This window comes from Canis aureus, chromosome 24, assembly GCF_053574225.1.
Source record: "Canis aureus isolate CA01 chromosome 24, VMU_Caureus_v.1.0, whole genome shotgun sequence".
NCBI lineage: Eukaryota > Metazoa > Chordata > Mammalia > Carnivora > Canidae > Canis > Canis aureus.
In genome coordinates this window covers 39,118,886-39,131,227 of record NC_135634.1, presented here as the reverse complement: position 1 = coordinate 39,131,227, position 12,342 = coordinate 39,118,886, and the positions used below count along the sequence as shown (strand labels likewise).

The 12,342-nt window shown below is 37.6% G+C and overlaps 1 protein-coding gene across 12 annotated transcripts in view; it reads left to right on the top strand.

Moving 5' to 3' along the window:
* DOCK10 (dedicator of cytokinesis 10) overlaps positions 1-12,342 on the top strand; it is a 260,102-nt gene that overhangs the window by 172,169 nt on the left and 75,591 nt on the right. For all 12 annotated transcript variants that reach the window (XM_077868996.1, XM_077868993.1, XM_077868990.1 and 9 more), the window contains 5 exons: positions 928-1,010; positions 6,368-6,490; positions 9,146-9,225; positions 11,018-11,205; positions 11,712-11,777. In XM_077868996.1, coding sequence (XP_077725122.1) covers positions 928-1,010; positions 6,368-6,490; positions 9,146-9,225; positions 11,018-11,205; positions 11,712-11,777 — 540 coding nt within the window. The remainder of the gene's footprint in view (positions 1-927; positions 1,011-6,367; positions 6,491-9,145; positions 9,226-11,017; positions 11,206-11,711; positions 11,778-12,342) is intronic.

The following is a 12,342-nucleotide window of genomic DNA, read 5'->3' as shown; positions in this document are numbered from 1 at the left end:
TATAGAGAGAGAGAGAGAGAGAGAGAGAGCACAAGTGGGGGGTGGGAGGGAGAGGGAGAGAGAATCTCAACTAGACTCCCCCACTGAGTGCAGAGCCTGACATGGGGCTTGATTTCACAACCCTGAGATCATGACCTGGGCAGAAATCAAGAGTCAGTTAACCAACTGAGCCACCCAGGGGCCCCTCTTTCTTTTTTTTCCATAATCATATTTTCTTTAATAATCAAATGTTACTAATTAAGAGAAAATAAATATTAAAAATCTGTATTTTTCACACAAAGGAAATACATCAAGGAAAGAATGCCTAACAATTGAATTGGAGCATGTGTAACCATTTAGGCGGTGTTTAACATATTTATGAGATTCAAGATTTGGCACACTATGATGTGCAGGCCAGATGCACCTGCCACCTGTTTCTGTAAATAAAGTTTTATTTACATAGTCACAGTCCTTCATTTATGGATTATCTATGGCTGCTTTCCTGCTACAGAGGCAGAGTTAGAAGCTGACAAAGACCATGTGGTCCACAAAGCCTCGTATATTCACTGCGTGACCCTTTGCAGAACAAGCCAGCCCCTGCCACCCCAAATAAAAGTATAAGACAGACTGTGAGTGCAAATTTGAAAGCACTTTCCTTTCAATGTTTTAAGGCCTTTCAAGTCTGAAAAAAAAAGGGGGGAATGTTGGCATTCCAAGATAAGGGTGTTTTCTATATTTGAAATTTCCAGAGTGAAAAGAAAGAGCACAATACAGTAAGTCCAACACAGAGGATACCATTTGGCTCTTTCCAAGATAGAACCTGCAGGCCAGTGAGGCCGAATTTCAGAGTTTCAATATAAGATAATATGGAAAAGTATTTATCAGTATTTTACTTGGACAGTTTAAAATTGGTGTTCTAAACAATGTTTTTATTTGTTTTTCCCTCAGTATGCACAAAAGATACTAAAATCCAACAGGCAATTCTTCAGCAAGTTGGGCAAATACCGCATGCCCTTTGCTTGGGCGGTAAGGTAGGTTGACAGCTGCAATCAACAGAACAGTAATGCATTTATAGTCTGCATTGGAAGCTTCAGTTTAAACACTTTGTTACCCAGTATTTTGTTTTTATAGATTTATTTATTTATTTGAGAAAGAGAACGCACGAGCAGGGTGAGGGCCTGAAGGAGAGAGAAAGAAAAAGAAGCAGACTCCCTGCTGAGCACAGAGCCTTACACTGGGCTTGATCTCATGACCCTGAGATCATGACCTGAGCCAAAGTCAAGAATTGGAGGCTTAACCAATTGAGCCACCCAGGCATCCCCTGGTATTTTTTAATATACCAACACCTAGAAGAATATTACTGTAGTCATTTTCATAAACAGTGCTCCCCAGAAACATATGTTTTACCAGACAATTGAGCAAAACAGCTTATAATATACTGAGGCTATCATGTGAGGGCGTGTGTGTGCATGACCAGATACACTATGGTTTCTTGGTAGGATTGAAGTCATAGTTTGTTTACCATGCATATTTGGTTTAATAAACTCTTGACATTATATCAGTCCTGAGAGTTTGGTGTGCATAAAATTCAGTTGGAAGCACTGTGATTTCTTATACAGCTGCATATTTTCATCTATGTGTAGGGCACGGTGTTATATATGGACGTCCAGATGAAACCATCATTTTGATCATTTAAACTCTCTTTGATTTTGCTCCTGACTAATATAGCCAAATTTATCAGTACCAGTTCACTCTGGTAGAAATGCTGAGTTCTGTGGACCGTGAGGGTGTAGTCATCCTCCTGGACATATAACCTCTGCATAAAGAATAAGAATTGCTTTTTGGATCTGGTTAAAGATCAATTACTACTGTCTTCCTCAGTCTCTTTGCCTCTTTATGTGTAAGAATTTCTTAAAAGAGGATCCACATATGAGTGAAATCAGATGATAATTGTCTTTCTCTGATTGACTTATTTTGCATAGCAAAATACCAAGAAACAGGATCATAGGGGAAGGAAGGGAAAAATAAAATAAGACCAAATCAGAGATGGAGACAAAATGGAGACAAACCATAAGAGACTCTTAACTCTAGGAAACAAGCTAATTGTTGCTGGAGGGGTGGTGGTTGTGGGGGATAGAGTAACTGGGTGATGGGCATAAAGGAGGCATATGATGTGATGGTTGTTATATGCAACTGATGATTTACCAAAGTCTACATTTGAAACTAATGATATATTATATGTTAATTAACTGAATTTAAATAAGATAAGATTATTTTTTAAAAAAAGGAAAAACCTGGTACAGATGTAAGGAAAAAAACGGTCAGCAATGTACAAACCAAATGAACTTTAAAAAGTTAATTAGTGCTACAAAGTAAGGCAGCCTCATAAGTGCTCCTCTGAGTATTGGTACCATTGTTTCAATGGCGGTAACTTTAAAATACAGAAAGTTTGCCATTTTTAGGTTTCGTGGTACCCAGGGATGAGCATAATCAGAGTGAATCCACCAATATTTGTTATCATTTTGAGGTTGTTACTTGAAGTTGGGGACAGGTAGATGGGAAGGGAAAGGTGGAAACGTGAGCAGACAGATTTACACCAGGAATGAGTTTGCCCTGAGGCAGCCCCATAATAAGGAGAAAGAGATCCGGCCCAGGAGTTGGACAGACACAGTCCAGATCAGGCCACCACTTAAGAATGGTAACTTCAGGCGAGCTCTCTCTCTGGTTTTCAGGGTCCCATACTCAGAATGAAGCTGACAGCACCTGCCTTGTGGGCAGCAGGTGTGATCTCAGATCCAAAAGCACTTGTCATAGAGTAGGTCACACATGTTACCCTGTCTCTCTTGTGTCCCTCTTCCTGCAGGGCCAGCCAATGCCAGCATATAATGCAAGAACAGATATTATTTGAATATACTGAACCCTTTATGTTGAATATGATTGTTTTTATTTCTCATAAGCTTGCAGAGAAAGGATAACTAGTTCTAATTTGCTGATCAAGCTTTCTCATACTGATAAGAAAACCTGTTGGGGCATGTGAGGCAAGGTATCCCTTGGAAGAGTGAAATACAGCAAATTGCAATGGTGAACATACTTTCTCTTAAAGGATCCAGAATTTTTGTGACGTTTTAGAAGCAGGCATTTGAGAGCCAGAGCGGGTTTTGAAATCTCAATTCTACTTGGTAGTCAAGTGATCTTAGGCAAGTACTCATAGTATGTTTTTACCTGTTTTTTTTTTCCAAATGTACAAAAGAGGAATGATAATATCTAATTAACTGTCGGGGGGTTAATGAGCACAGATATGTACCCAATAAAAGACAGCCATTGTTAGAAGTCACTATTCTTATAGGATTATTAAGTCACCTGTGGAGATAATATTTTCTGCCACAAGTGCCCCTTTCTGGTAAATTTGGAGTAGTGAAGAATAAGGTAGGGACAAGACAGGAAAGAATTATCCCTCACTGAGCAGTAAGAAGAAGAAATAGCAATTGTACTGTGAGGTTGTTTAGTTAAAATATTCTGGAAGAAAGACAGATGAACTTTCTAGGGACACTGACAATATTACTGACCATCAAAGTAATTATGTCTAGGACAGGAAAGCCAACAAAACCACAAGCCCATGCTATATTAGTGCCTGATGAGTGGTTTGGTTGTAGGTTAGGAAACAGGAGACCCCACCAATTTTTGTATATAAATATAAGGCTTACACACAAACATCTCTGACATCTGAGAAAAAAATGGTTAGCAGTACAGTCCTAAAGATTTCATTTTAAACTGCTTGGAATAACTAATCACAAAAATAAGTACAAGATCCAGCCAAAGGAGATTTTAATTTCCCATTTACAATATGGAAATTGCTTCCAGTAAATGGTGACTGAATGAAAGGACGCTCTTGGTCACTCAAGCCGTTTTGATATAAACTAGCCTGCTGACATATTTCAATATTCTATTGATACCACTGGTTGTCTGGCCAGTTTTTTTTTTTTCCTACTGTATTTTCTATATTGCAGTTTTCTTAACAGTATAGCTTCGAGTGTACCCTGAAACACTTTGGCCCTTAAAATCAACAGCCACTCAAAAAGCGTAGAATGACAATTTAGCTAATGGCCAGATCCAACCCATCCCACCCGTTGCTGCACACACAGATGCTCATCACTGTGAACATTTTTTCTGAAATTAATTTGGTATGTTTTCTTATTTTTGGCACCAGCTGTACTGCCATTTTACAATTAAAAAATAATCTTTTTTTAGATTCAGATGGCTACAATGGGTATTTTACACTCTTTGATTTGGAAGAAAGTCGGCCCTTACAAATGTGTCATGTTGTTAACAGAAACTCTTTCTGTGCATGTTGCCTCCGCAATCATATGTGCCTAAATTCCCATCAGGACTCTTTGATTTCTTTTAATCCCTCTTACACGACATTCAGGAAGGACCAGCGCACAACCCTGGGTTTTCTTTAAAATTGAACAAAACTAAAATAAAAATGTCATTTTTATATATATTTATTTACAGAAGGCACACAGCGCAACAGCGCCCCCAGCAAATGGTTGTGCAACCTCTGAATCCATCCAAGTGACAAAAACTCAAGTGCATCCCACAGTGGTTCTTTCTGTCTTTTTATACCTCTAATGATTAAATAATTCATTTTTAAAAAACTGTTTGTAAGCTGCCTGACCATTACTCCTATGGTTTACCTTACATTAACCACGAAAAAATACGCTCTGTTCTTTCTGTGTATCACAGCTTTTCATGCTGCTTAGGAGTAAGGCTCTCAGGGATACCCAAGCTTCTTTTCCTTCAGGCTGAACCGTGCATTTTCTTCAGTCATACCCCAAATGTCATGGTTGTGAGATTCACCATATACGGATCTTGCCCAATTGTGGCAGCTGGATCGAGGCAAAAACATCCCAGCCATCCTGAAACCATCTGTGTAAATGAGTCAGTTCTCTGTTCTCTTGCCAGTTAGCATATTTATTGAGCAAGGACAGTGTGTATGGCACTGTGTGCAATGCTTCTCCGTGGTGCCATGCCCTTCATTCTCTTAACAATATGTCCAATGTAAGTGAGCTATTTCCAGGACAGAGTTGTGGAAAAAAGCAAAATGAGTTACACAGTTCAGATCTACTGTTACGACCATTTGTAGTGACTGGTTAATTAAAAAAACAAAACAAAACAAAGCAAAACGCTACTCAAGCTCTGTTAAACCTCCTCCTGTGTTGTAAATACATCATGTTGGTTTCAACATGTCACACATACAAAAGCCCTGTATGATATTTAACTAAAAATAATCTTCGAGGTAAGTATTTTCATTCTGCTTCCCCAGTGTTATTTGATAGGGAATCTTTTTCCCCTCATTGAGTACTTAACAGAGAAAAATGAGCAGAAAGGTTAAAGGAGTCTAAAAATATCATTCTGGCCCATTTCCTGTATTATTTGACACCAAAGCTCTACAATCAGATATCTATCTAAATGGCCACTTCAGCCTGTGTATTGAAATATTTGGTCAACTTAAAGAGTAACAAAATAGTCAAGTTCCATAAGTTAGAAGAAACAAAATTTCAGCAGCTCTGTAACATTAATGAAAAATTAATTACATGTGGGTCTAATGTTTTTGATAGACATGAATTATGATTGATTATGAGGAAGAAACATTAACCTTAAGGTTGCTATGTATACTTGCTTGTATTGCCTGACATTACTATACTATTTGGACAAAAACAATTTGTGTGTTCTAACTAAATCTGTCTGGTTCCAATGAAATGGACCAAGGAAGAAAATAAATGAATCAAGTTTATGGTGCTTTCTTTAATACAAAATTTGGACTCAAGTGTTCTTCATTTTATCTTTGTCTCTGTCCTAAAATTTAGGACATGGGCACATTTATCTACAGGAAAATGCTTCAAGAATCTGGCCCTCTAGACCCACACACAGAACTTTATCCCTTTTCCACTACTTGTAAATTCTGATAGCACCATCCAAACTGAAGTGGCCCAGGCTTGCCCAGAAAATAATGAAAAAAGGACTAACCTGTTCTTATTCCTCCCTTAACACTCCTAGGTTTGATATGTTACTAAACCATAAATAAATGTAGCTGTAATATAGGTGGGCTACTGTCACTGTAAATACTGAATCGAAAATAAAGAATAAGATAACCAAGATAGTATTTAAATGAAACTTCTAAGAAATTTTCTTTTCTTTCTTACTTCATTAGTTCCTGGAGTTTCTTCTATTACAAATGGGGAATTAAATCACTTGTTGTGTTTTCATTTGTTTTAGTTCCTGGAGTTTCTTCTATTACAAATGGGAAATTGAATCATTTGTCTCCTTAAAAACACAACTTGGTAAACAATAACAAATACCAACCTTAACAAATATCATTTTCTTTCAGATCAGTATTTAAGGACAACCAAGGAAGTGTGGACAGAGACTCAAGATTTTCACCGTTGTATAGACAAGAAAGTAGCAAGATTTCAACAGAGGACCTGCTAAAACTAGTGTCAGACTACAGAAGGTAGGGGTTTGGGATACTCTTGAGATTAACATGCATCAGCTACATTGCTACTATTGATTCATTAACTCTGCATAAATAGTACTCGATTACCTGATTCTCGAACATCCAAACTCTTCCAGAAAGTAGATGCTTTACAGATGACCTCACATATGACTGAATGACACAAAAAAGTAAAGTTGCCAGAATTATATGGAAGGAGTGTGAAATATTAAACCATGTCAGTTAACTATTATTGCCATGTAACAGATCACCCCAAAACTTAGTGGCTTAAAAGAACAACATCACTTACTTTCCTGAGTCTATAATTTGAACATGGTTAGGTGAGGAGAGCTTGTCTCTTCTGCACACGTGGCATCAGCCGACAGAGGTCAACCGAAGCCAGGGGATCCACATTCAGGATGGCTCGTTTAATGATTGGCAAGTTGACATTGGCTGTTAATTGGGAGCTCAGCTGGAGCTGTGAACTAGTGACCTTCTTCTCCATGGGAGTCTCTCCATGAGATACTATGGCTTCCTCACGGAAGGATAGCTGGCTTCTAAGAGTGTCTCAAGGGACAGAAAAGGATCACTACTAGTTTCTAAAGACCAGGGCCCTGAAACTGTCACAGTAGCATTTCTGGCATAATATGCTGTCAAGCTGTCACATAGCCTAGATTCAAAGAAAGGAGACATAGACACCTCTAGATAGCAGTGTTAAGGAATTTTAGAATTATGTTTTGAATTTCCACAGAGCAATTCATTGTTGTGAATACAATAATTCATAATATTTCTGTCATGCAAATGCTTTTGGAAAAGACAATGAAAGTTGGGGCTAAAAGAAGAAAAATTTCATAGAAGCCACAGCATTTTTTAAATGTGTCACCATGTATTCAACATCTGGTGATGACAAGATCTCTCCTGATAAGCAATCTACCTTAAACTGTTAGCTGCCTCACACCCAAGGGATTCTTGTATACTTTGCTTCTACCCCAGATATTAGCCTTTTACGTCTCTCATCTAAGAATTAACAATCTCCTATCAGTTAAATTTGTTTATCTAAAGCAAAAGTAACACATTACTATGGAACAAACCTGATAATATCTTCAATAGAGAATATGTTTCTATTTAACTAGACGGGAAATTTTCCCAATGTTCCTTCCTTCTTCTGGGAAAAAATACAAACTTTAGAAAGCAAAATAAAGGTGAAAAGTGAAATGTTGGAGGAGATTACTTCTTTGTGATCCTAAGACCACTCCTTATGTGAAGAGACTTCCCCACCCCTTGACTTCATCAAACTTCTTGGTCAAAACTCCTACCATAGTCTTTCCCAAGGATACTGAAGCAACTAAGTGGAAGTGAATCGCATTCTACCTCTTTTTTGCCAATGTACAAAAGTATGAAAAGTTACAATGTGAGTAGAATGAAATGGGCAAAAGATTTGGGGTAATCTACATAAACAGAGAGACTACACTCTCACAAAACCCATGTTGTTCGTGTATAGCAAAGAAAGTTATCCCTCTGGCAATTAGAGGGCACCTAGAATACACAATACCATACTGGTGAAACTAAATTATTTCATGGACACCTCACACTTTATGACATTTATTCTCAGCAGTGTGCTAACAAATGTTAACCATCTGACCCTCGAGGAGGAAGAAACAAATTTGTACTGATGATCAATTTCTGTGATGTAAATTCTCCTACCATTGCTGATTTCAGGCTGCCAGTGGGGTTTCACCAAACACGGGGCTGGGAATATGCACACCGTTATATAACATTTCCACCATACAGATACATGGAAATTTTCTTATGTGGTAAAATGCTTCCTAAGTGATGAATTTTGAGTAATCATTACCTTAGTAGTTAAGATAACTTGTTTAATAGTAAATTGATATAATTTCACCTTTCATAATGACTGTGTTTTACAACTGGCAGGCAAAATAATTGAAAATGTTAACAGTCAGCTCTCACACTCTGGGTTGAACCCACCACTGTAATTACTCTACCTGTTAGGTCTCCTAGAAGGGATAACACTAGAAACGGGTAACCGTTACCAGAACTTTCACCTTCTTACAAAGGACGATAGGTGAGAAGGTTTTGGTAGAGAGGGAGACAACTGGAGTGAATGTGGGGACAGGGAGAGGTGGTGAGAGGGGTCTGCACACATTTATGAAGGAGGGGGAAGGCGGAAGGCCCAAGGTCAGGACAAGGCTCCTTGCCCTTGACTGTTGGTGAAGAGGGAACAAGCAAACTGTCCACTTAGCAATTGTAGCAAAGACCAGCCTGGCCCTCATGACTTCTTAAAGAGTTTTAAGGAAAGTAAGTCACTTAAACCAGTTCAAATACTAGAACTTTCTGTTAACAAAAAACTATTTACTATATTTACTATTGTACTTGTTAGGCCATTTATATAAATATTACCTGAAATAAGACGCAAATAAACCTAAAACACTCTTCAGAATATCTGTAACTTGATCCTTCACTGATTCCTATCTTTATTGGCAATATTACATAAATTTTAGTTTTCAGTATAAAACCAGCTCAATGAAATCATTCACAAGGTTGTTTAGGGTTGTACTGTTGACTCTTATGAAAGCTCAGAATTATAGTTGACTCTTTTTTCTTGACAATTAGAATAATTCAGTGTGTGCATGTGTTTGTTCCCTACTTTCACAGGGTTGACAGAATAAGCAAAACACAGACCATCCCTGGAAGCCTGGATATTGCCGTTGACAACGTTCCTTTGGAGCATCCAAGTATGATGATGTCATGGTTTGCTTGTAGAGTTCAAAGTAGTTAGTGGTCTTTTGATTTGGTTGGTTTATTTGTTGGTCGGACACTTGGTTAGTTACAATAGTTTGCAAGGGTTTTTCTCGAATTTTAAGATAAATGGAATTTATTATCCTACAGAAATTTGGGGCTTCTTATTTCTCCATTAAGACAGACTATAAGAGTGATAGGACAGAAACTATATTCAGTGTAAACTAATATTTACCTGGTGTGCACCAGGCACCCTGCAAGGTATTAAATCATGCCATTTAATCCTCAAAACCTTGAAGGGTTATAAATGAGAAATCTCAGGTTTAGATAGACTGATGACTGAATCCATAATGGGAGAATTTATATTCTATCCAGTTCCTCTGACTCAAAATACAGGGCTGGTTGCCCCATACTGTGCACCAAAGGGTTGCTCTGAACACTACGGATGGCCACCCAAGTGGCCATGTAGTAATTATGGCTGGAATATTTATAGACTCTATTATTACACAGAGAGTATGTATCTTCTTCAAAAGTCCTATTTGTGTAAGTGAAAATTTGGATTTTAGAAGGAGCTTTTATTAACTTATAAATAAGAATTTCAGAATTTATTTCTTAAGTGACGAGATTGGTTTGTTTTGTTTTGTTACTTCTGATTGTGCATTTTAGTGACTTTCTCGGTGATACAAAGAATGAATAAAGGCATCCTAAAATGAACTACAGAGAGAAGATTATTACACAGGATCTTGCCATCAGCACTATTAAGTTTTTCATTCTTATAATTTTTCCACAAATCATTTTAATATGAAATAAAATGAGCATTCTAACCTAAGCCATGGTTCAAAATCACTTTTATATTGATCTGTATGGAAAAGCAGAGAATACACTTAGCCATTTCTCTTACCTGATTTGTGGGTCATGTCTTTAATTACCTACAGAAAAGAAAAATAACAAACGAGAAAGCTAAAATATTCTCTTTGAAGTGACTGCCGGACATTAGAGAAATTTGAACATATAATAAAAATATTATCATTGATTTGGGGCAAAAAAAAAATCTTGTAGTCTGATTCCCAGTAATATTTAGCTAACTGTTTTGCTTTTTTGAACCCAGGAGAATTCCAGATAGAATAAAGGAAAGTAGAAGGCCTTCCCTTCTAGTGACCACATCAGCCTCCAAACTATTTAGTGTCAGAAGTTTTGATTTATAAACTTATACTTGTCTTTTTCATTTTCCTTAGGCTGTTCCTATAAGGCTAGATTTTTAAATATGGTAAAAAACTAGAGAGAAAAGTAGAATAAATTGTATCAAATAATGCAGAGTGGGGCTTCAGACCTGTATCGTGAAATCATTCTATAGGAAAAAATTGTTATCAACCCATTAGGTACTGTCCATACTAGACCTATTGGACAAAGTTATGTTGTCAGTATCTGTATTGTTTCATGTTAGGTAAAGGCCAGTGGGTTACTCCTTACCTTATAACACCTGGTTAGCGTGCTCAGAGAACCATTAGCTAAAATTCAGTTTTCATATGAAGCTTAAGGCAAAAAGAAAATAATTATAAATCCCTCCAAAGATTTACCAATTCTTTGAGACATCAATTTTGATATTAAATGGCTGAGAATCTGTCATCTGTACCTCCTACAAATTTTTCCTGCTAGCATAATTTAACATAAATTCCTTTACAAGCATAGAGTTTCAACTTTGAGTGGATTCATTTTAAAATTTGTTAAGTCTTGTTCACTTTAAACAATCACATTAAATGACAAACTCTTATTTTCTGATTTTTGAAGACTGTGTAACATCGTCCTTTATCCCTGTCAAGCCTTTCGATGTGACGGCTCAACCAGAACCCACAGTGGAGGTTGAAGAATTTGTTTACGACTCAACAAAGTATTGCCGTCCTTACAGAGTATACAAAAATCAGATTTACATTTACCCCAAGCACCTCAAGTATGATAGCCAGAAATGTTTCAACAAGGTATGGTATGTTTCTGAGATGTTGTGCTGTCTCTGCACCCTATAGAAATCATATTAAGACAGATTCTTGAGAGTTCAAACACAAATTATCATAGGTCAACACTTTGGAATAAGAATCCATTTGCAGAAAGTGCCTAATGAGGGACAGTGATGAGTTTCATCTTAAAAGTGTTTAAGGACACACAGTTTTATAACATATTAATAATCCTTTCTAAAATCAGCCCTGAATTATTTTGTTCTAGACCTCTTTTTTTTGTTTCTTAAGATACTCTGAAAATAGCATATCTGCTTCCTTTTGATACAAGTTTTTTTTTCTTCCTTTTAAAATAATATCTCCAAATCCTCCTGCTATTTCTGAGCACTATGGATAATGTCACAAGAAAGTGCTGGGTATTCTACATTTTTCAGATTTAATTAGAAGCTACTTATTTTAGGCACTCGGATTAGTTTTTTTGGTGTTATTTAACAGGAAATTACGATTTCCATTTTCCTTCTCTGTAATTTCAGGCTCGAAATATAACTGTGTGCATTGAATTCAAAAATTCTGATGAAGAAGGTGCCAAACCCGTGAAGGTGAGCCAAGTCCACAAGGGGACACAGCAATCCAGGGGGATTGGCAGGTGCATAGGTTCTCCTCACCACCATGGAACTTTTTATATGAGTGTGATTGAAGGAGGAGCGATTCAATTCATTTGTGTTAGATTTCTTAAAACGTACCTGATTTAATGGCCATCATTAACTGAATCTATAGCTCTGCCTAGCTTTTCATGATTCGGAAAAAAGGAAACCACTCTAGCATGAAATAAATGCAAAGATCCCCCTCTGGAAGACTCTGCCCTCTTCAAAGATTAGCCCGCCTCTCAATTCAGCATGCTTGATTTAAAATGCCACATCCCAGCTGGACCTCGTGTGACCTGTGCAGAAGGACTGCTGCATACTGGTCCAATGGCCCATACTGGCCCAATGGCTAGTGCAGCAGGCCCCTAGGGTGTTCACGTCCATGGAAACGCCATGTGGCCCATTGCCTGAGGAGCTGGGAAATGGCTCTGGAAGTCGGTCCCTGTTGTTGATGACTTGATTTAATAAAATCCAGAAGATGGGCAGCCCCAGTGGCGCAGCAATTTAGCACCGCCTGCAG